General features: G+C 41.3%; 1 protein-coding gene across 2 annotated transcripts in view; it reads right to left on the reverse strand.

Annotated features, from left to right (window-relative positions):
- Positions 1-220: 220 nt before the first annotated feature.
- Positions 221-24,047, reverse strand: part of med13b (mediator complex subunit 13b) — a 24,524-nt gene continuing 697 nt past the window's right edge. The window contains exons 1-30 of one of the 2 annotated variants that reach the window (XM_083549603.1): positions 23,908-24,047; positions 22,349-22,583; positions 19,573-19,741; positions 17,763-17,908; positions 13,687-13,884; positions 13,393-13,584; positions 13,134-13,290; positions 12,934-13,041; positions 12,112-12,768; positions 11,726-11,933; positions 10,594-10,624; positions 10,361-10,485; positions 10,083-10,173; positions 9,779-9,987; positions 9,500-9,699; positions 8,337-9,232; positions 8,053-8,220; positions 7,728-7,951; positions 7,419-7,611; positions 6,617-6,977; positions 6,316-6,532; positions 6,006-6,197; positions 5,023-5,246; positions 4,791-4,933; positions 4,543-4,701; positions 4,077-4,235; positions 3,847-4,001; positions 3,445-3,609; positions 2,668-2,768; positions 221-1,117 (exon numbers count right to left, since the gene is read on the reverse strand). The exon at positions 23,908-24,047 is cut by the window's right edge and continues 693 nt beyond it. In XM_083549603.1, coding sequence (XP_083405729.1) covers positions 985-1,117; positions 2,668-2,768; positions 3,445-3,609; positions 3,847-4,001; positions 4,077-4,235; positions 4,543-4,701; positions 4,791-4,933; positions 5,023-5,246; positions 6,006-6,197; positions 6,316-6,532; positions 6,617-6,977; positions 7,419-7,611; positions 7,728-7,951; positions 8,053-8,220; positions 8,337-9,232; positions 9,500-9,699; positions 9,779-9,987; positions 10,083-10,173; positions 10,361-10,485; positions 10,594-10,624; positions 11,726-11,933; positions 12,112-12,768; positions 12,934-13,041; positions 13,134-13,290; positions 13,393-13,584; positions 13,687-13,884; positions 17,763-17,908; positions 19,573-19,741; positions 22,349-22,583; positions 23,908-23,973 — 6,282 coding nt within the window. In that variant the 5' untranslated portion in view covers positions 23,974-24,047 and the 3' untranslated portion in view covers positions 221-984. Of the gene's footprint in view, positions 1,118-2,667; positions 2,769-3,444; positions 3,610-3,846; positions 4,236-4,542; positions 4,702-4,790; positions 4,934-5,022; positions 5,247-6,005; positions 6,198-6,315; positions 6,533-6,616; positions 6,978-7,418; positions 7,612-7,727; positions 7,952-8,052; positions 8,221-8,336; positions 9,233-9,499; positions 9,700-9,778; positions 9,988-10,082; positions 10,174-10,360; positions 10,486-10,593; positions 10,625-11,725; positions 11,934-12,111; positions 12,769-12,933; positions 13,042-13,133; positions 13,291-13,392; positions 13,585-13,686; positions 13,885-17,762; positions 17,909-19,572; positions 19,742-22,348; positions 22,584-23,907 lie in introns of both variants that reach the window. The other variant, XM_083549602.1, reaches the window with a different exon arrangement.

The following is a 24,047-nucleotide window of genomic DNA, read 5'->3' on the forward strand; positions in this document are numbered from 1 at the left end:
TAGTCCTAAAGCACTACACACTGGAAAGACTTCTGTAGAACAAGGAATAAGATAAAGATCTGCTGCCTAGTGGTTACCGCTCACCCCGAGCTTAACAATAACATGAAATGAATAATCTATGGGAGGAATAAGAATTTCAACTTTTATGGTACACCATAGAAATCTGATACTGAAGAATATGCAATTTGCAAGAAAAAAAAAAAACGCAAACCGCAACCACTTCAGGTTGACGCACTTTATTCCTAAAATTGGCTGCACCATTCATACACCATTCATAGCGGTACAAGATTGTATGTACATTTTATATAGATATTTACACACACAATTCTCTAAATCTGATATAAAATATATAATTTGACAATGTATCTCTTGTTCTCTTATTTGAACACATTAAATCGCTGTACAGGTATTTCTGCAACTACAGCCTATCCTGCAGTTTCCATCACACAAGGCTAAGAACAGCTTCAGCATACTTCATTTGTACATCATGGCAATAAAAATTGTCTCTCCACTCTCAGAAAATACTCTAAAAGCAACCTACTGCAAATACATTTGTCAGTTCTTGCCTTGCAATTAAGACAATTACATACATGTTAGAACATTTTTTTAATTTTATAGGAAGGCAATATGTACCTTCAGATAATATATATATATATATATATATATATATATATATATATATATATATATATATATATATATATATATATATATATATATAAAAAGATTAAGAAATTACACATTTAAAAACGTACAATAAATAAGATATATGTAGGCATTTCATTTGCAAAAGATCTTACCCAGACCAAAATATCAGGTCTTTAAAAAGAATATTTCAGTAGACTAGTCCCTTTAGCTCCAGTTGGTTTTTTGAAACGGGCTCTTGGCAATGCTAATGTATCCCTGCACTTCCCAAGTGCCCAGACTGACTGCGCGACGCGTGCTATGGTCTGCAGAAGCAGTGCAGCACCGCGTGTGATGGTTTCACAGCACGTTCATGATGAAGTTGTACATCTGGTTAAGCACGACAAAGTGCACTGGGAGACAAGAGCGGCGGTCCTGTGTGGCAGGGTCACAGGTCAGCCAGGAGAGGGCGTTGTACTGCTCCAGCACAAACCTATGCGACCAGCGGATGGAAAACAATTAGCTCAGGTGTCTAATTCACAGCTTATTAGGATGCAGAGATTCATTAGGAAATGCCAAATATTATTGCGGGCCAAAATGCTGCAATCGAATGCTAAAGCAGATTTTTCCTATAAATAGACTGCATTTGGAAAGTATTCAGATCCCCTTCACTTTTTGCAATTTTGTTTTCACTTTTTTTCCCTCTCATTCATTTACACTCAGTACACCATAATGACAGTAAAAAAAATTCATGAAATGTCTGTAAAAAACCTGAAATATCACATGCACATAAGTATTCAGACCCTTTACTCAGTACTTAAGTTGAAGCACCTTCGGCAGCAATTATAGCCTCGAGTCTTTTTTAGAGTATTGCAAACCTGGACTGGGGGGGGTTTCTGCCATTCATGCCAAATACTCTCAAGATGGGCCAGGTTGGATGAGGACCCTAAGCCACTCCTGTGTCGTCTTGGCTGTGTGCTAAGGGTTGTCGTTATGTAAGAAGGTGAACCTTTGGCCCAGACTGAGGTCCTGAGCTCCGTGGAACAGGTTATTATCTCTGTACTTTGCTCCATTCAGCTTTCCCTCAACCCTGACGTTGCCAAGTCCGTGCCGGATAAACCACCACCCTCAGCATGATGATGCCACCATCATGCCTCACTTTTGGGATGGTTTAAGCAGGTGAAGAGATGGTGCCTGATTTCCTCCAGACATAACATTTAGAATTGAGGCCAAACAGTTCAATCTTGGTTTCACCAGACGAGAGAATCTTGTTCCACACCGTCTTAAGGTGTCTGCTGGCATCCATGGGTTTGCACTGCGGAGATAAAGGCTTCTATCTAACCACTTTGCCATAAAGCCCAGATTCGAGGGGGGGTTGCTGATTGTTGTCCTTCTGGAACGTTTTCATTTCTCCACAGGATCTGCAGAGCTCACTCCAGAGTCAGAGTGACCATCGGGTTCTTGGTCAACTCTCTTACTAAGGGTCTTCTGCCCTGATCTTTCCCAAATTTGTGCCTTGCAACAATCCCGTCTCTGCAGGCAGTTCCTTTGACCTCATGGCCTGTTTTGCTCTTATATGCATCGTCAGCCTTTGTGTGCCTTTCCAAATCATGTCCAATCAAAAAACCCTTTCCACAAGTGCACTCTTAGCAAGGTGAAGAAACATCTCAGGCACGATCAAGAGAATTGGAAGGCATCTGAGCTCATTCTCAAGTGTCGCTAAGGGTCTAAATACTTATATACATGTGATTTTTCAGTTGTATATTTTTGTTTATGAAAATAAATGACTGAAGTTTCAAGAGGCTATATTTACAGAATTCTTTTATAATTATCTATGGTTTTATTGATGAGATTAAGCATTTAAAAAGATTGCACCAAAGATAACAGATGCTACTTGCTGATGTAGATCAGAGTTAATTTTATAACAATTGTTTCTTTTTTTAAATAAATAAACACAATATTTAAAAAAATATTTTTCCAAAATAAATAGGCAGCTTAAGATTAAGTGATGAAAAATAAGGTTTTCAAAAAAATTGGTGTTACCTGAGCACATCTGAGGTGTGGATGGAGTCGAGAGGGTGGGAGTGTTTACTGTGCAGCAGGTCATCGGACTGCACCAAGGAGACGTGCAGGTGTAAAGATGCCTTAAAAACAAAAGTCACAAGTCACATGCATCTGTTGGCGACGCCCACCAAGTCTAAATACAAGAACCGGTAGCATCTTGAATAAGCTTATCCTTATGACTGGCAATGATTGCACTTTGGAACAACGTGAAACTCTTTATATTAACCCTAAAACGGCAACTATATCATATTTGATACATTCGTTTCAGAGACCTCTGCACCACCTGCATTAACAATACTTTCCTCAAAAACCTGTTGCAGAACTGTCTTCTGCCCCCTATTGGATGTATCTATGCTCTGCAGTCAAAAGCAGGCTTAATGCAGGTTTTAACAACATGGCTGCCTCTATTTATATATTTTTTTTTAAATGTTCTCATAGTGTTGAAAATATGTGCAGCAGGTACATAATGTAATTTAGCTTAGTCCTGCATTTCATGATGCAATCTGCATTATTCCTGCCACAATGTCAAATACAAAATACAATACTAAGATTTTATTATTTATTAAACTAATTAAAAATTTAATGGTCATTTAAAAAATAATTTTCAACTGGAAATGAAATATTTGTGATTTTCGTACATCCAATCTAATGTTTGTAGCTTGCTAATATTTGTCTTTTTAGTAAAACAAATAAATAATGATCATCTACATATTTACCAATTCGCTAGCTAGAAAACGCTGCTGCATAATGGCTCACCTTCAGGAAAAGGGGGCACTGGTTCTTGGCCTGAGGGCAGGAGGACCAAAACCAGTCAGGCAACGGTCCTGCTTTGGCTGTGGAAACAAAGTAACCCAGTGCCATTGGCTGCTGCAGGATGTTGGGAGATTCATCGTGAGACTCCATTCGATCTGTGCTCTGGCCCTGAGGAAAACACACACACCCATACTTTCCATGAGAAAAATGGTGTTGCATAGATCATTCTTTTTATCTTTATAGCCTATGATATAGCTAGTAAACGCCTGAATCTATTTCTTTACTCTTTACTAGTGATCAAAAAAAAGTGTAACATAGTTGACAATTCCTTAAAGTAAAGACATTTGATTTGGCGAATGGAATTAGAGTAATAATACTGAGCTTAAAGTTAAGAAGAGAACTGACCTTGCTGCCATCTCCACCATGGTGGTAGTGTGAGCCAGGTGAATGCACTGGGGAGGTGTTTGGAGAATTGGGTAGTATGTTAATGAGGTCAGGGTCCACGTCGTTCTCCAGCATGTCCAGGATTTCATCCATGCCGCCCATAGCATCTGAGGCATCTGACAACAGAGGATTGATTAAAAAAACCGAAACAAGAACTGAAGCTGTGAGGGTTTTTAGTGCTTGAGACTGACCATGAATGGGATTGAAAGGTGTGTCGATGACCTGGACCACAGCAGAGGTGGGGAACACTAGTATGTGGGTGCAAGATGTGTCCTGAGGGGTATTCAGCTGTGATGTCTGCATGTTCAGTGCAGTGCTGCGGCCAAACACTGATCCAGTAGATACAGAGTCTTCACATAAACATACAAAAATGAGGCGTGAGAGAACGGTCATGGCTAAATATTTTTCAACGGTAAATAAATCTCAACTTGCCTTTAGACCACAGACTCAGATACTAGTATTACTATTTATAAATAAACAGTTAACTGATTATAAAATAGGAGACAAAAAATATGCTTGCAATACAGATTTAACATACTACTTTTGCCTGGCCTGGATTTGCAAAGATATATTCATGCTTGTGCTACTGTGGCTGCCTTTTAAGATTCTAAAAAGATTTTGTTTTCCTTTGACTTGAATCCTTCATATATATCCTACCTGGCATAATGACAAATGTTGCCTGAGGCTCAAGGGCAACTAAGCAGGCACTAAGAATGCTGGGACTGTCTGCTGACGAGATGCCGCACATCCTGCACATCTCCTTTAAGCGGCGGCTGAGAGACTGCAGGTTACGCCTGCTTAGCAGGATGCTCCAATCTGTTCGAAATCAAGCAAACTACACATTTAAAACTTGCATGTGTGACAGAACTACTGCAATAGTAACTGAACCCTAAGAGGTTACCTACCCTGCAACTCCCCATGACCCATTCTTCCAAGCCGGCCAATCACAACTCGCCAAGGCAGTGAGGTCACCTGCACCAGGCTCACACACCACTCCCAGAGCTTCTGAAGGCCAAGTCGGCGGGCTGAGCCCTTTTTCCGCCGAGCTCTGTGGGAGGAAGCAAAATTCTCTCAGTTATATGGCATTAACTAGAGAAATAATAAGCTGGGGAAAAAACTATTTCTTTCAGCACTGACCTGTTGGGCACGTCTATGCTGATGATGCAAGTCTCCAGCAGCTCTCCGTACTGGTCGGTGCAGCTGGCTAGCAGCCAGCGTTGGTCGTGAGACAAACAGTAGGCCACAAAGAGGACGTTGTGTTTTTGCGCTGCCTCACCAAAGGTCTCGCCCAGCTCTGTCTGCTTGTCCTTTACTGGGGCCAGGACGAATGGTGGTGTGTAGAGACGCACAAACTCTGCCCTCTGGATGATGGAAAAAAAAGGAACACTGGTCAAGTGTTGTACCTAGAAAATCCTTATTTTCCAATTTTTTTTCAGAATATAATCTTAAATACATGTCAGTGCATCCCTATCCAAAATGATTAAGTGATAACCAATGCAAATTTCCCATTGGGATGAATAAAGTATCCAAGTATCCATCTATTTATCTATCCATCTACCCATCTCTCTTGATCATTGCTCAAAAAGAAAACGAAAATTCTGCACTGATTATTAAAACAAATTAAGAACAGGATGGCTTTGGTGCACTTGAAAATCAACAGTAAGCATAATTCATTTCACATACTAAATAACAAGCCTATATGAAACCTAAAAGCAAATAATAAAAAGATAAAAACCCTACTATTATACATATGTTTAAATGATTAATTTATAAACAATTACAAAAAAAACCCCAAAAAACGTCTAAACAAACAGATTAGAACATGACGGAAGCTAAGAGAGTTAAATACACAGCGTGTAACGAGAGCCAATTATCTAATGAATTTAATTTGTTTGTTTAGTAAATAATGAAAGCCAAGCCATCTTGAATCTCATTTTAATATAAGATTAGGTATGCAGCCCTAATAATAACTACTTAAAACTTGCCTAGCAGAAACAAAGGAATTCAAAGTAGCTTGTTAGCATCCTAAAACAGATGTGGTTCATTATTGACCGACTGAAATCGCAAGCTACAGGAAAAAAAAACAAAAAAAAAAAAACAACAATCAAAAGCTGTAATACCTCAGAGCTCTGTAATGCAGTGTCAATAGCAAGTCCAGGGCCAAAACCTGTTAGTGTTTTGACGTTGGTGGAAGTTGGGAGAGGCCTCCGGCATTGTGTGTACACAGAGAAAGCCAGGGACTTCAAATGCTGGGCATATATATGCCTCTGCTCACTCCGTACCGGCTGCAGCAGATACTGGCAGGGAATCACCTGCATTACAATACAGAATGTCAGCCATTTTAATGTTTCAAATACTCATTACAAAATGTGACAGAGAAAAAAAAAAAAAAAAAGAAAAAAAAAAGAAAAAAAAAAAAAAACACCTCACCTGCACAGACACTGCATTCCTTATATGTGGAGGCAAAAATTGCAGCATCTCCATATAGCAGTAGAGGAGTCCCAAACTCCAAACGCTAGAGTTGCAGCCTCTGCTCGTGTCCTCATAGCTAAATGGGTCCACTATGTAGACCACTATAGCAGGAGGGTAGCTGACAGCATGAGAGTCTCCGTCAGTTGGAACTCCCACTTTGTCCCTCTCCATAGTGCTGTAAAAAGGAAATGCTCATTATCAACTGGAGTTTAAGGGAATAGTATATTTTTAACAGCGACGTCTTATGAGAATTCTGTACCTCTCCGGTGGTTCAGGATGAGCCTGTGGCTGGCTGGTGGCTGATGTGCTGTCCCCTACAGTGCCTGTGTTCTGGGCTCCAGCATGCTGAATTCCTTGAGGACCAAAGGGAGGGAGAGAGCTGGGCTTATTAGATCCTAAGCCTCCTAAACCCTGAGAGTTAGAGGAGGTGGCAGAGGTGGGTGCTGGGGTGCTATTGTTACTGCTGGCTGTGGAGGTGCTGGTGGCAGTGGAGGTGTTCTGAGGGCCTGTTGAGGTGTTGTTGGAGCTGGCAGGTTGTGATGTCGAGGAGGAAGAGGACGACGAAGGGTTCCGCTGAGAGAGCAAGGAGCTGTCTAAAGACTGGGCTGCCAGGTATGGAGCTGAAGGGAAAGAAATGCAAATATGAGGGGCTCGACTGTAGCAGTTACTACTTTGAACACCAGGGTCAATACCAGCCTGGCGAAACACACTGGATGTAAATCTATGCTGCTTTGTTCAATGGAATTCGGCAAGGGGGCTGCAAACCCAGCACGGTTAATGCATAATTGGCACAACACAACATGTGCCAATTATGAACACCTCAGCCTAAATTAAAAAATAATAATAAAAAAAGAGTTTCTGTGTCGCAGCTCGAAATGTTTTTTCGTTGAATAAAAACACGTCTCATTTTAGACAGACAGCCAAAACGTGCGGGTTTTTTTTGTAACAGGGAAAACCTATTCTTGAAAAGAACATTATTAGATGCACTGGATTCTAGAAGTTTACAAAACAAAACGGAGCATAAACACAGGAAAGAAAATTTGATTTAGAAGAAATCGTACCCAAGTCATGCCGGCACACTTGGGCGTAGAGTTTAAGTTTCGTCACTGAGTCACTGTTGATACTGTTGCACATTTTAAAGAACCAGTCGCTGAGAGGTTGCTCTGCCTGAGGCTTCAAGCCAGCAGTACTCACTGTTACTATCCCATCAGCGTGAGCCCTGCAGATGGGCTTGTGCTGCCCAAGCCGACATGCCTGCATGATGAGTAAGGCATAAATTGGTGTTATATTATATAATATGGTGTTATGTTCCTTTGAAACGCTAAACACGATTAATCGATCATCATTTAAACAGGCTGCACTGCGTTTACCTCGTAGACTGCAGTCAGGTCTCTGAAGAACGTTTTAGCACCAGTCATCAGAGTCTCATTGTCAGGACACACAACAACATAGCCAACATCTCTCTGAGAGCCAAAAGGGTCCAGTAACAGCTTCTCCCAGTAGGGCAAAACAAAAGGCGACAGAACCACAAAGTCATACTCGTAACCAACTAGGAAAGTCGGTATGGGTAACGGCTCTGGAGATTCATCGGTACCTGAAGAGACAGATGATGAATTTTGTTAATCAATCTGAAAAAACGTGTGCAAAAAAAATAAAAACTACCACCCCACGCGCAGTGGCTGGAACTATACATACCATAAGATCCCCTTCCAGCCATCTTGTGAAACTGCTGCCAAGTAAGGGGACCCTGGACGCCCCAGGAGCGCACTGATCGCTTCTTTTGGATGGCGTCCTGCAGCACAGGCTGCAGAGACAGTAACATCCTTAACACATCCTGAGAGAACAGCAAGCTCACATCCATGGCTGAAAGGAAAAGGAGAGAAAGGCTCTGACAACTTGCATAGTAAAGAGAATTTATGCAAATCTATTTACTAGGGTAAAATATATATATTTTGTGTCACTATGGAATTATTCCTCACCGTTGCGACTGGCCCAAGGGTGCAAACACGAGTTCTTGACCAGCGTTTCATCCACTTTTCCTCCAGACATGTTGTCCATGAATTGACGACCATGCTCCAGAGCCAGGTAGCAGTCACTGCAGTAGTCCCTCTCCTCCAGGCGGCGAGGTGGCCGTGGTAGTAAGCCGACTCTGGGCTTTGGCATGCACAGAGCAGGAAAGGGATTGGAGCACTGTTCCTGCAGCAGGAGGAGCAGCTCATCTTGAAGGTGCACCGAAGAAGCACGGCGGTGTGCTTCCAGGTGCTTTTCTGCCTCCCGGCCAGCGTCGGTCCCCCTGCCAACGACATCTAGCTCGTCCTCGAGAAAGAGGCCGGCGCCGTTTGCGTAGCGTCGATTGGCGACCGCACTGAAGCCACACGAGCAAGTTTCTGTGCTGGAGTACTGCGAATCCAGACCTGCGTCACTAATGTAAACACCTGCATCAGCACCCTTGATATTCATGTTGCATACACACACACAGCAACTGTCAAAATTACAGTCTTTAAACAAGTTCATAGTCGAGTCAGAGAGGATGAGTGTGACATAGAGGCTGTGGGCCTCAGGCACCGAAGGAGCTGTAGCTGGTTCCACTGAACTGAGCGGCCTGAGGGTGGAGGGGGTGGAGGCAGGAGAATACAGGTCGGAATTGTCGTATTTCATTGAGCCCTGTGCGCTAGCAGGGCCACGTGGGGTGCGGGGCGTACGCGGCGTCCTCGGCGTCGGTGCTGAAAAGCGAGGCGTGGCGGGTGAAGGTAAGATGCCCGCCCCACTGTTGCTAGGTGGGGCACTGCTAGACTGGAAGGGGGTGTGGGTCTGAGGGGTGTAGGTTTGCGTGTAGTCTTGCAGCTCCATGGCACTGCCCACACTAGGGATGTTACTGTGAAAACAGACACGAGCCAAAAACCACACATTGCTTATTAACAAAAAGAAATGGTAGGAAAGAATGCAGGGGTAGCTCCCGATTTTCTAAATGCATCATTCCTTCCCCGTTACTTTATCCTAAGTCGTTTCCACCCACTAGCGGCACGATCGAGAGAAGGAGCTCATGCTTTCTCTGAGACATGAATTACACAACATCCCACTTTTACATCGAAACAATGTAACGGACTTCTCATATTGCAACTTCCACATTCTCCGTATTTACCTTTCCTTGCCATGGAAAGACATAGCAGGCACTGGCTGCAGCATCTCGAGTTTGCCCACGGTCCAGCTGGGCCGATACACACAGTCCTCTGGCAGCTTAAGAGAAATCAGGCATTGACTGGGAAGGGTCTTTAGGGGAGCATAGAGAGAGCTGCCCACAAAAACCTGACTTGGCTCTGGCTTAAATACAAAAGAGAAATCCTGAAAGAAAAGAAAACAATATCAGTACTGGACTATTATAAATCATTTAAATTGCGTTTCAGTTGCCACTTGCCCTCACCTTGATCTCTGAGGGTTTGGGGCTGCAAAGGCCTTCCTCCACCTCCATTTTAAACGTGCCAATGAGCAATGGCCCATCAGCCATAGAGAAGCCTGGTCCGGTTTCCATGGAACCACACTCTTTACTACCTATGTTCATGGGGGAGTAGCCCATGATGTGCTGCTCTATAGATGGAGGTGTGGGAAACATCTGGTGTAGATCTGCAACACCTAGACATACACAAACACACAATTAGTCTTCAGCCAATGCTTAGGTGTATTAATGAAGTCATTTTTGACTAAAAGTAAACGTCCAACAAGCATACTTAAACATGACAGAGTGTCTGCTGTTGCTGGTTTAGACTCCTTGCCACCAAATTTCTCTTCAGTTCCACTTCCAGTTTTCCTGGCGCCGGGCTGTTTGAAATAATTGAAAAGAATGTCACCATGACACCATGAACTACGTGCAACAGTGTGGCACATAATAGTAAAGACAAAAGGCGAGCTGTCTGCCTAGTAAGACAGCAAGCGCAATCTGACTGCTCGATATCTGCAAAAACCAAACTGATCTACTGTTCGAAGGAACATGTGAGGCCCTACTGACCGTAAGCTCATCTTCATCAGAATTGAAGATATTATCCAGATCGTTTATAGACACAGCCAGGTCAGTCTCGTGTATTAGGCGGATGGTGGATGGGACAGGTTTGCTGCAGGCTGAGCCATGAGTGTCTGTTGTGACAAAAAATTTGAAATCAAATGCTTAGGAATACTGGGAGGGTAAAAAAAAAAAAACAAACAAAAGAATTACAGTTACAATGAAATATACAGCATACGCACCATCAGTGGAAGAAGTACTACCGTCATCCCTCTGAAAAAGTCAAATTAAAATTCAATCAACTTGCTGAAATGTAGCAAATGTACAATATATTAGGCTCTTGTTTTATTGTTTGGCACAAAAAAAAAAGAAACCAGGGGATATTGCCAGTTATTAGTGGTGCACTTGTTGAGTAAATCAGGCATGACCCCGGATTGGAGTTTGGACTGTGTCAGTCACATGATAATTGTACAGTTCTTCTTCAACCATATGACAGACAGAAAGAATGAGTGGGAAATGTTGCATAATGACAAACTAAGGCAAAGTGTTAGACAAAAAAAAAAAAAAATGCAATCTGTGGACCAAGATGTGTTTAGCCCTGAGAAAGCTCGTCCTCTACATCTAGCCTGACTTATTACACAATCACGGTCATTAGCTGTCACATTAGCGGCATGTGAGCTAATACTCGTTTCTGCTATCCAATTGCACTGTTGAACAGCTCTAAATATATCTATAAAGATATCGCTCAATATTAATGTCAATGAATACTTTCTTTAAACGCACGAAAGTTGGAATATCAACATGGCAGCACAAGCACCCGATAGCATCTGTTTCACAATGCATTTATTTAAGTACAGTGGCACTGAAACCTCACACTGCCACCTTCATTAATGCATCATGCCATATCTGTCTCACTGTTAGCACTTCGCCATGCAGTATTTTTAGCACAGTATAAATGATTCAGTGCTGCAATCGTTCCTCCATGCCTGCCCAAACCGAGATGCTTATTTCCACATCTCATTTGTGGTTTCTCTCATTGGTTGAGTTTGGAAAAATAAGAAGCCAAGAGGGTCAAAACTGAGTTTGGTTAAAATCCGCACTCCTGCTCGCTCTCCCTCTCCAAAGAAATGCTTAGCTGGTGGAAAGAAATTTCACTCTTCAACTTAGCATCCTACAAAGCTGCTGTACAATTAAATGAATGTAACCAGGATCATAATTTTTTTTTTTAATCACTGTTCCACTGCCTTTACATCATTATTCACGCTGAAATCGCTATTGTTTGTACAAAACGAGGTACTCGATTCGGATTATTGAAATCCTAAACACAATCAATTGATTGCATTAAACTAGTGACAAAAGAGATGCGTGACTGACTTTGCTTCTCTTTGCCGGTTCTGCTCCAGGCCTCTTCTCCTTATCGGTGAAGGAGAACTCTTCGTCTCCCTCCACGAAAGCGTAAGGATCTGCATCCAGCTCCTGTTCTCCATCACACACGGATACCGAGAGATACTGGTTCTTCTTCTGCATGTACATTTTCACCCGCTCCTCTGATACCTTCAGGGTCGCAGAGGAGGCCATCATCCTGTAAATCATAAATGTTATGTTATGGTGTACATTATGTTTTCCTAAAACGCTTTAAATCTGGTCCATAGTGGTGTATTTGAGGTTGCCTGGTACTTTACACAAACGATATGGATACTATAAAGTGCTAAACAGAAACAAACAATAATAAATGTTTCATTTTCAAAATGTGTGCTTACTCTGTGACAGAAACGATGTTGTCCAGGTTGTCCTGCTTCAGTTTGTCCACAGGAAGCTGAGGAGGCTGTAGGTCCATGTTTCTCTTGCCTGGAAGCCTAAAATACCTCCAGGGGTTGTGGCTCATATCCTCGTTGGGGCTGATGGCCGAGCCAACATACACTATGGGCTCCAGCGAGTCTGGGTAAGCTGTAGCATACTCTGAGGTCAAAGGGTCAAAGGAAGAACGATCAGGGCTTTTTGAAGGCAGAAGGCATGTCTCCGAAGATGGAGGGTAGAACTGTTGATGAAGAGGGGTGGAAGAGCGTTTCAACTCTGCTGGTGTCTCTTCCTCTCGCCCACAGGGATGTGGGCTGAGCGGTGGAGGCTGCGGGGAGCCCACCATGTCCCTGGATGATGTGTGCAGGGTTTGAGTTTTGCTCGAATCGACATCCCCGTGGTGAAGCGTACGGTAATGGCTGCCTCGCTCATCCGGCTCCAGACTCAAATCCTCGCCAACAGAACTGCGGTGGTGGAAGGGTGTTTGAGGCCGCTTCTGCTGTTTCTCTGCCTTTTCTGGCTTCTCTGCCACTTTGTATTTGGAGGGAAGTTGAGAGGGATGGCCAGCAGGGAGGGGGAGTCCAGGAGTGTTACTTGCACGCTGCTTTAGGTTCTTGTGTCTGTATTAAAAAAAAAAAAAAAAAAACCACTAAACATTACATTCATGTAACAATGGTTCAATTCATTTACAACCACCTTGTGTCTTGATGGTTGAAATAAGAACGAATAACAAAGAGAAGCATCAAAGATACTTTTGACATGTGAGGAATATATGCCCTCTATACCTTGAGCAATTGCACTGCATTCTTTGATAGCGTTCAACAAAATCCCAGACGCCAGCTTTATCCATCTCCTCATCACACAGACCACTGGCTAAAGCTGAAAACTTTCTCCTGTAAAATAAAAAAGAGATCAATTTTGCTACTTGCTTCAATATACATTAGCAGGATAAACAGAAAGAAACAAAAAGAACAAAAGGTCATACTTCTGAGAACGGTTGACATTGCATTCCTGCCACACTGCCTCCAACAAATGACTGGCCAACCTGCGAGGAACTTTACCCCCATGATGACTAGTACAGTCTAAGCTGAAGCCATCAGCAGCTGAGGAAATTTTTGTCCACCTGGGAGCAGGCTGAGAAACTACAGAAAGAAGAAAAAAATTTATCACATAAAAACTGCCTACAATCAATAGAAACTGTTTACTTACAACCAAACAGACGTCTTCAAAAAGTGCAATCATACCTTTTTGAGCTTCCTCTGGCGAGGTTGGAGGAGTTAGTGTCACTGATGAGAGTGCAGAGTCTCTGTGTATGGCGTGATTATGATGGCCTCCTGGGACAATCGTAGTGCCGATTGCGCTTGCTGCAGCCGGGGCTGGAATATCGGACTGGGCTACAAGCACCAAGCATGCTGGGTAGACCATCCTCACTCCGGCTGCCAAAGAAAACAAACAAGAACGTCGAAACCAAGTCTACCTAAGAATACAATCTAAGAGATATACAGAATCGTCAGCTGGTAATATTTATTGTTTCATACCAACAAGAACCTCCACAGCAGCCAAAGAGTCATCTTCCCAGTCCAGGTCATCCAACTTATCTTCTGGGGTCTCCTTGGTGTTAGGGCCAATGGGATAAAACTGCTTCCATTCTTCTATTAACTTCTGCGTTGGTGGATCAGAAAGCTTAAAGGACTGGCCTGTGAGTGTACCATTCAGACCATATGGGCTGAGAATCACTGGAAATAGAAAATTAGGATTGGAATTAGAGTAAACATCAATAGGAAATATTTATTTGTTGTAACAGTAAAGTATACAAATAGTATTTTTTATAGTACTTTACAATGTTTTAATCCACTTGCTCGTTTATACAATTGAACAGTATAACTGGGCTTTTCTCACAGAGCCCAAGCAGTGACAGCTTGCTAGTCCTGGGATTTGAACATCTTATGCCTTAAGCTGCCCACTCTCAAATAATGTGTGTCAAGGCAGGGGAAGTGGTGCGAAAAAAAAAAAAAAGAAAAAGGAAAAAAAAAAAGCATTCTTGCTAAGTCATGTATACAGAAGAGGGTTTATGGAAAGAAAGAAAAAAGAAAAAAAAAAAAAAAAAAAAAAAAAAACACTCCTGCAGTACAGCAGTTAAAAAAATTTTTTTAGATAAAAATTAACATGGGGAAACATTAACAAAGGAATTTTGCATGTGTGCAGCCCTGTATGTATACTGTAGGGTAACAGGGCTGCACACATGCAAAATTCCTTTGTCACATGTTATCATGGGAAGGGGAAAAAAATGTACACAAAAAAAAAAAAATGCACACTGTCCCACACACAGTTAAGAAAATGGTGATCAGGGAAAGGGAGACCAAAGATAACAGCTTTAGAATTGCAGTATAGACGATTTCTTTGTCTGTTAGGTTTAAATTTTTAAACTCCAATTTCATAACAATCTGTCTGGAAGCACTGAAAGGGAAAAATGCAGAGCCTGAATTGTCACTTATTATAATTGGCACAGAACCTACAAATTTAAAGGAGCTTTAAATGTGCTTCACGGAGGTTTGGACAAAAAAAAAAATCTCCCTGAGTGTTTCCAACCATCTAAATCATTACAGGAAGAGACTCAAAAAAAAAGTGTACAAATAAATCAGTAGATTTAAAACCACTGGTTTGTTGAACACGCTGCGCTTCTTAAAATCTATAGTAGTGTAGTATATAGTGTATATATTGCATAGTTTTTCCAACAGGTATAATTTTATTATTATTATTATTATTATTATTTTATATATTAAGTTCCCACATAAGTAGGAAATAGTTTAATACGCATGCAAATACTTTTTCTACAAGATGAACTTTAGTGTGTTGTGTAACTTCAGTAAATCTTGGTAGAATTCTCACTTTTATGAATGCTTTTGGCAGCAGTAAGGTGGGAAATGAATACTGAGGGATTGAGCCTGTAAGCATAAAAAGCTTATGTAACTGCCTAAAATTCTCCCAGCAACACACAAATGTTTGGATATAGATGAAGAACCTTGTCAGGAATCACACACACACACAATCGGTTATTAATCTACAAAATAAACACCCCATTGGCCAATGGCCCTCTTTTATAAGAAATATTTATCGCGGTCCCACTTCATCGCGATTTTCAATTTTGGCATGTAGCTATTTTGTTCCGCAAATGGTTTTATGTTAAAATAAGAATTTATGAATAAAAATATAATCATTATTAATTATAAAATAAAGTAATAGTATACATAAAATACAGTACAATGTGTATCATACATTTACACAAGACAAAGAACACGTAGCGCTGTGTACGAAATCGCGGTGCTGGGATGCTGAAATCAACATTAAACGGCTAGAGGAACAAGTCTGGCCAATCGGAGTGGCCCATTCATATAATCTGGGTTTTGATTGGCTCTGACGTCCAACAAAAATGGTGGAGTTAAAGACATACATCACCAGATTTAGCCAACGAAAATAAAGAATGCAGTGACGTGCATCGTTAACCCCCTTATTTGACGTCAAAGGACAACCAATAACAAAGAGAAACTATGCATAGGCTACTCTACAGAACTGTACAGTACTCACTATAAATGTGATATTTCTAGTGTGGGAGGATGATTTACGGCTTAAATAATAATAATACAAAATAAATAAAGCATTTCGCGGAAATTCGTTTTTGCACGGTCAGTTTTGCCACGTAACTACGGCGATAAACGGGGACGACTGTATACACCGTCTTGCTGAAATATCTGCAACAAATGGCTCTATGATGATGAATGAGCCAAAGCTAAGAAGAAAAGTTAATCAGCGCAAGCCTTATAGGTTGTTTAAACGGGAATTGAGGTTTTGAACTTGTAAGTGTGAATTTGCAGAAGGATTCATCAGTGCTAGAGTGAGCCTGTACTGTAGTTAATTACTAGCAGCAAGGAAGGCAAGAGAGTCCCAGAAGAATCAGCAGGATGCTGTCATTACTATGCCCTTGAGCACAGGGGGAGAGAAACAAACAGAAAAAAAAAAAAAACCTGCTTGCCAACATACTGACAACTGCAGGCCTTTAAGGAGACAACAAAAAGTAAGACACATTATCACATAAACTTAGGATACACATCACTGAACTGCAAATACATTAAGGCCATGCGTTTGGGGACACCTAGTCATCATACCCACATAACAAAACTGCTGCCATAAACACGGAAGCACAAAATTGCACACAATGTCACTGTAGCAATTCTATTTCCCTCCACAGGAACGAACAGGCAGTGTTAGACAGAGTACACAAACCATTTGAGTTAGAGTAGAGATACACTAGGTAAAATATTACTCCAGTAAAAGTGCTTTAAACTTTTACTTGGGAAAAAAAGGAGCAAAGTACAATGATTTCTGGCTATAATGTCCTATTATGATATACGTCCTCTAATGTTACTCTCAGCACACCAATCTCTGATTGATTGGCAATTAAGAATCAGGAGTTTCTTTCATCTTTTATTCCTCTCACAATGTTCTGCTGATGCTGAACAGACAAACTATGAGTTTGTGCTAAGTAGATACACCAAGCAGCAATCAAAACAAGCTCATAACAGAGCTCGACCCTGACTGGCGTGCAAACAGTAAAAATACGACATTTGACTTATTTGAATTGTAGTGAAGTTAAAATAAATGTCTCCCCAAATTGACGTAATTCAGTAAAAGTCTCTACTGTCCACCACTGCTAACAGGCCTGAGCAGCATGTGCAGAACCCTACACTAAATCCCACTTTGGGATGACCTGGAAATTTTTCAGCGGAGAGGAAGAAAAGAAAAAGGAAAAAAAAAAAAAAGGAAAAGGAAAAAGAGAAGAGAGGGGGGGAAGAGAAAAAAAAAAAAAAAAAAAAAAAAAAAAAAAAAAAAACAGGGGGTCCGCCACTTAATACATTCCTGTGTAAACTCAGATTTCAATTATGTTTCCAACATAAAAAGGAGTGTACCAAACCGAAAGTCCTGCACCGAAACATTACGATATGAATACGTGTACCGTTACACCCCTACAGCGTACTGATTATAGCCAATATATAGATTTATAGTAAAACAGAAAATCCCCTTAAACAATTTAAATAAAAAAAACCAACAAAATAAAAAACACCCTTAACACCATGCTGACACCTTTTTTGTACACTAACATTAGACACTATAGCCGTGGATGATTAGTCACCTGTATAGTCACCCAATTTATTCCTTTAGTCTTATAAAAACAACATATTACTGTGACAGAAGCGCAAACTGTCCAGATTAAATGCTTTTATAGACTGGATTCAGAAATACAGCACTCGTAACGTGTGGCTGTTTGGTGCAGATGTGAACCGAATATTTGATTACAGTTAAAACGAAAGGAAAGTCGCTTTATACTTTTTTAGTAAGCCTATCAATTACAAAAACAGGCTCTGTTTAATACAGTGAAGCCAGGAACATCTTTATATTACTTCAGTATGATTTGAACCAAGGTGGTGTATTCAGCTTATCTCTCTCTTCCTGTAATTCTCATGAACTCTACAGATTATTATAATTTTTTAATGCTCTGACAACCATTGGAAATGTGGTGTTTGGCATCACGCTGCCGAGCCGAAACGCATGAACTCACCTTGCACTGGGCTGCTGCTGTGCTGGGCCTGAGTCAGGTGTTCCTCACTCAGCAGGTAGACAGGCTGATGCTGGTTGATCTCCACGCTGGTACATACGTTGTTGTCTCCATGCAAGAAGAAGGTGAAGGAACAGGACAGATGCTCGCTTTTAAGAGTGAGAGAACGTAAAGGAAGAAGAATCAGTACGGACGGTATGCGAAGTGATCGAAATTTATTTTATAATACTTGCCGAGAGAAAACAAACATTTATATAGGCAACTTGTAGAGATGTACTTGGACTTCCTAGTAGGGGTTTCTCCTAAATCCGCTGAGACTTTTCAGGTTCACAATTGGAGTTGGATTGAGCGATTAATTCAGATTAAGATTGCTAAATATACTCAATCCTTCTTGCAGTACAGATAAATGTCAAAAGATTGTAGAAGCTCGCATTATGAAAATGTGCCACCCAAACCACAATTTTGTTTATGGTGTTCTGAAAGCCTTCCAAGTACACGCAGCTTTCAGTTTTTGTTATTTTGATAAAATCATGGCATTAAAAACAAACCACAATTAGTTTAAACCACAACGTACCAAAAGACTGCCAAAAACCTCGGCCTGTTTAACTGTATTAGAATTACTGTTGTAAATAAGGATAAACAGCCCAGGACGCAACAACTTTCTCCACCCGATTCTGAGCCCTCACTCACAGCCCATTTTACACAACTAACAACTCTTTGTATTTAAGATCATATGCAAAAAACTACACTTCAAATGTGCAAAGCTACTGGGGGGGGGGGGGGGGGGGGGGTCGTCACCTTGCTGCACACAGACGAGACATAAAATAAGACCATGAATCACAACCCAGGTAATGAGAGAGCAGGGCGATTATGCTGAATGGGGAAAGTGTGCACATTCCTCGTACGACTGCTGAGCGCCCAGTGGAGTGTCATTAAGGCATACTACCAACTCGCCATCAAACTCCACACCAACAGATGGCACTTCAAAGCCTGCACACAGCCCTGTGGTGTTGAACACAGCCTGACATCATCCTATGTCATCTGTTCGTTGTCTTTTTTGAAGAAAATCACACCACTTCCAAACGATCAGCCTGAACCACTAGTGGAGTTGATTCTTAAGAACTTACGATCGCTCGCACCCGAGCAAGTTAATGTACCCGTACTGCAAGCACGTGTGCAAAGCTTTTTTTTTTTTTTGTGGTTCATTTTAAAATAGAAAATTGCTTTAAAGTACATTGGGAAGATAAAACGGGGAAACCGGTCACATTTTCCAGTGCGTTCACGGCGACTGTGGCCCTGCGCGTGCACCGAGAGCGGAGCAGGAAGCCAAGGGGCTATTTTTGACACATTGTCAAAACTGTAAACACAGCACAACAGCTCAGTCTTGAGGGAGCAAATTACCTCTCGTTGATTCCGACCGAATACTGAACTCTTCCCTAGCTAATTTGACCTGAGTCAGGATTTAAATTCCATACACCTGACGTTCCAAAACCAGATGACTCGGCTAAAAAAAATAAAAAAAAGAAAAAAAGAAATCCAGCGAGGAACCCAAAACACAAACGTACTGAGTGATTACAGGGGTGATACAGAAGTATATACGGCTTCCGGATGAGAAATTGCACCCTGCTGTATTTACAGCTATACGCAATTTTCCTTCTGTGATAATGTTTCTATAAGGTTTAATACAGCAGCCTGTGGGATGTGGTTATATCCCAGAGTTAGGGAGAAAGAAAAAACAAACAAAGAACACCACAATAATAAAAAACAAAAAAACAAACCACAGTTGTTGTCACAATGCTGAGAAATGCATTACCTCTTGTTGATTGGCTTCTCATCTTTCTCGTAGGGTTTGACAAACCACTTGCCGATGCGCACGAAGCAGCGGTTCATGAGGCAGCGCTCCAGAAGGTTGTGGATGGCTTTGAAGAGCAGTGTGCGGCACTCGTAAGTCAAACCGCTTTCCCACCCACCGTCGTCATTACCTAACGAAGGGCAAACCACAAGATTAATGTCCTTCTCTTCAAAGATGTCATGTTTGTTTGGTATAATTATTTTGTCAAGTTGCATAACCTTGCTTTTTTTTTATATATATATATATATTCCCTTAATTACGGTCCTTCTTTATAAAATTTCTTTATTATACTTTCTTAATTTGCACCTGGTTTGTCTCATAGATGTGCAGTGATCACCAATTACACACGCAATACGCAATCGAGTGTAGAACATACATATTGCTGCCCAATCGATGTCTAAAATACAATTAAAAGTGCAATAATCATTTTTTGTAATTCTATACATGGTCAAAACAGTAAAGTGTAAACGATGTAGAATGTGATTGAAAACTTACTAAGTTTGTGGATTTTGTAAAATGTGAGAAAACCTGTATTGAAAATTAACTTCTGGTGCGGAACGCTTGTTTTTGTTTGGATGGGACCTTCTGGTAGTCATTTTACGAAGACTCTACAAGCCACCGTAGATCCGGAAGCCAGAGTGTGAAATCAGTCAAATATCAAAACGACCTAGACATTTGAAGCCTTTCCTTAAAAGAGGGGGGGGAAACCCTACGTTTTTTCTTCTACCTAATGAACCTATACGTACTGTAAGAAAATAAACTCGAATATGAAAAATTACAGGATTTTCTTTTTAGATCCCAGAATAGCTACAATATTAAGTATTTAAACGTTGATTTTTATGCCCATAGTTGCAGGGCTATGAAGCAAACTCAAAAGAAAAGTGTGTGTCATGTGTCACTTTGTCACCTGCCAGTGTGAATACACAGTTCATGTGGTACGTCTTTGCAGTGTGAACAGAAGAATACAGTGGGTCCTTGATAGGGCACGACTTTTCATTTGGAACCGGACTAAGAGTAACTTGCGAAATGTAAGATTTGAAAAACTATTGTATTGTTCATTTAAAGTAGTAAATAAAACATGACAAGTAATTCACAATTTTTGTTGATTTTACGCTACACTACATGTACAATTCCCCTTGAAAATGAACAACCAAAAGGAGAGTCAAAACCTCGTGTTTTTTTTCTTATTCTTCAGGGGTCAGAAAACGCAAACCCCGCGAGTATCGAGATTGCGCTGTACTACAAGATTCTAACCACCAAACCATTAAATTATGTATGTTTGTTATGATCCTGGCATAAGTAAGCACAGGAGGTGAGTAATTGTTGTTGCAATTCCAAAATATATTAATCATATTCACCATGTAGCCACAGGTTCTTAGGTTTCTCAAATTTCTCCCCAAACAGGAACAAAATGTGGATCAAACTCTAAAAAAAAGCTCAAATCGACACTTGCGCGCTTAAAAGCTGCTTTCGTTTCCCACGTGCAAGTGTATTTGTGATGCAAGAGATGCATGGGTAAGCGTACCATGTCAAAAGGTGCACCGAGAAGCTTACACGTGCACGAATCCTTATGGCTCACAACCAGCAGGATGAATACAATTGGTCTGTTAGAATGGTTTTCACGCCTTTAATAACTCAACTCATAAAGCAGACTGCTTTTTCTAGTCCAAATGTTTAATCTGACTGGAAACCCAGTTCTATAATGATCACCAAGCATCTGGAAAGTGCTGCCAAGAAAAAACACACACACACACCATGGAGGGGGGTGTGCTGCTCTGCACAAAGCATGCCCACACATAACTAAGCAATCCCATACTGCTTTATTTGGCCACGCTGATGTTGCAGAGCTGCAGTGGGCTATTACTTCAGACAATAATACACTGATAATGCACGGTTGATGCAAGGTGAAAGCTCTTTAGTAGTCCATGTTCTTTTCCTGCAATATCCACACATGCTTTTTGATTAATTAATGTATTTCTTTAATTTAAAAAGAGCATCTGAATATATCTAACCGTCCCCACTCTGACTACCTTCGCCACCTAATATAATGGCTACGAGTAATTTAAAACCCACAAGTTGTAGGGATCCTGGGTATTATCTCGCACAGTACTTTATTCTTCACTCCGTTTGCTCTGTGGTGAAATGTGAAACTTGATTCATTTTCTGCCCTCTAGTGGACATCCTGATGTTCGGTGCAGAGGCAGACACCTATGCGACCGCCCATGTACAACGCCCTCAAGTGTTCACAAATATGTGGCCACACAAGTGCAAGTGTTTAATCATCAGGGCTTCTGTGCACAAACAGTAACCAAGAGTCTGCGTTTGTACGTTCTTCCTTTCTCAACGCATCACTGTGCACTGAGCCCAGCTGCGACGAGAAACATGATCCTACTAGCAAGCGAGTGCAAACACCCACAAGCCATTTTCCAAAAGCTAAACTGGAGTTCTTCTTCCCAGACTTGTACACACTGTGGCCTCTCGAACATCTACATAAAACATATATATTGCTAACCACCTTGTTTGCACTATTATCGTGCGGATGCAAGTAAAGTGAACTACAATCAATTTAAAGATGAACAAAAATATTTATGTACAGTACTCGATCAAAAAAAAGAAAGAAAAGAAGGAATAAGAGGTGGCACGTTTTAACAGCCAACAAAATGTAAAGTGTGTGTTATTTTAAGTGCTGTGGGTTAGTATTAGGATTTAGAGAACCGGAGAAAGCCAGGGGACCTACTTGAAAGTTCGTGGTGGATCAGCTCCGCAAAATTGGGATCGTCGCCCCACCAGAAGAGCCAGAGCTCTCGGCGTCCAGGCGTCTGGTGCCGCCGCCACACGCTCAACACGTCTGCCTTCAGGCACCGGCTGAAGCTGCACAGGATGGGGTCCTCCTCAGTCACAGGGAAGACGATGGGTGAAGATGTGGGGCCTTGCCATACGAAACACTTCCATTTTATGCCTGTGAGGTCAGCCTGAGGTCAGACACACAAATCAGACACACAGAAAAACCAACATGGTCAACTACAATGTTATAAATCTCCACAAGCATTATATAGACCCTGAAAACAGCGCACTTTTCCAAAGCACTGGGCAGGAACGTGTTTAATGCACAAGCGCCTGCAAGACGTATTGATTCTTGTGTGCAATCCCATCTGAAGGTGCACTTCCAAGTAAACATGCATAAACGTGAGGTTGTCTATGAGCAGCTGAACAGGAACATGTAAAAATAGGTGTCAGATTATACAGAGAGAAAGAGAGAGAGAGAGAGAGAACAGCCCTATGGTTTGAATGACTACACTTTCCTGAAACCCATAGCATCATAGCACTGCCTGCCAGGGCATAAATCCAGTTATACAAGACCATCTGACTGGAAAAGTTTTCAATTATCTCCAGGAAATACTCCACTCTCTGGGCAGGAGTGGGTTTATTTTCTATTTGAGAAAGGGGATGTAAATATCAACAGAGTAATCAGATCATATCAGTGTTTATGTCGAGCAGTGCAGAGGTCACCACCTAACTTTGGAAAGCGATCAGGGAATCACACGGAAAAGAAACTTGCTGGGAATCGAAGCAGCAAAATGTGAACATGAAATCTGAATTGTTATATAAAACATGAGTTGAACAGAGCACAGCAGACCAGACCCACGTAGGGCCTTCCTCGTATTATTTCTGATTGATGGCTAGCCATGCTAGCTCACTAGCTTTAATCAGAAAGAGAAAAAAAATATATACACATATCTAGATATTAATTTATATACATATATATTAAACCTGATTACATTTTAAGGCTTGCAGAACATGCATTGGATGGAAACGAGCAACAGTATTTAGCAACCCGATTCCGGGTTCCATTAGAAATCGGGTATGAACGATTTCTAACAGGAAAGGTAACTAGCTAATTGGAGATCAATCCACAGATGGCAAACGTTTAATCGGGTTTTATAAATCATTAAGATCCTTCTTATTGTAGTGGTTTATGAGAAATTGCAGGGTTCGAGCAGAAACTCTGGCTAGTTGTAACATTGTTTACTACCGACATACTAGCAACAGCTCGATTAGCGGCTGCTAACTTTCAGCGTAACAGAAAATCATAATCTTGACGAGAAACTTGAATAGAAACCCTGTAAAGAGACGGCGTATTCGTGCAAATGTGCATGACTTCTTTTCAAAGCTAGAAACACATGTTTTACTTGTCCAGACAGCATTAAGTAGCTCAACAGGCCCCGGGCCGCTACTTCGAAGGAAGCTAGTCTGGAGCTAGCCGCAGTTTAGCTTTAGCTCGGTTAAATCTCTTACCAGACAAAATAGGTTGGAGTGGCAGTCCTCCAGGCTCGCCCCGTTGGGTACAAAACAAGAACTCATCTTCAGGGTGAAGCCAATCTCGCCATCATTTCAACAGCAAACGAACCGATTTTCTTTTGTGTGTGTTGAAGTCT

Source organism: Silurus aristotelis, assembly GCF_946808225.1.
Source record: "Silurus aristotelis genome assembly, chromosome: 8".
In the NCBI taxonomy this organism is placed as follows: Eukaryota; Metazoa; Chordata; class Actinopteri; order Siluriformes; family Siluridae; genus Silurus; species Silurus aristotelis.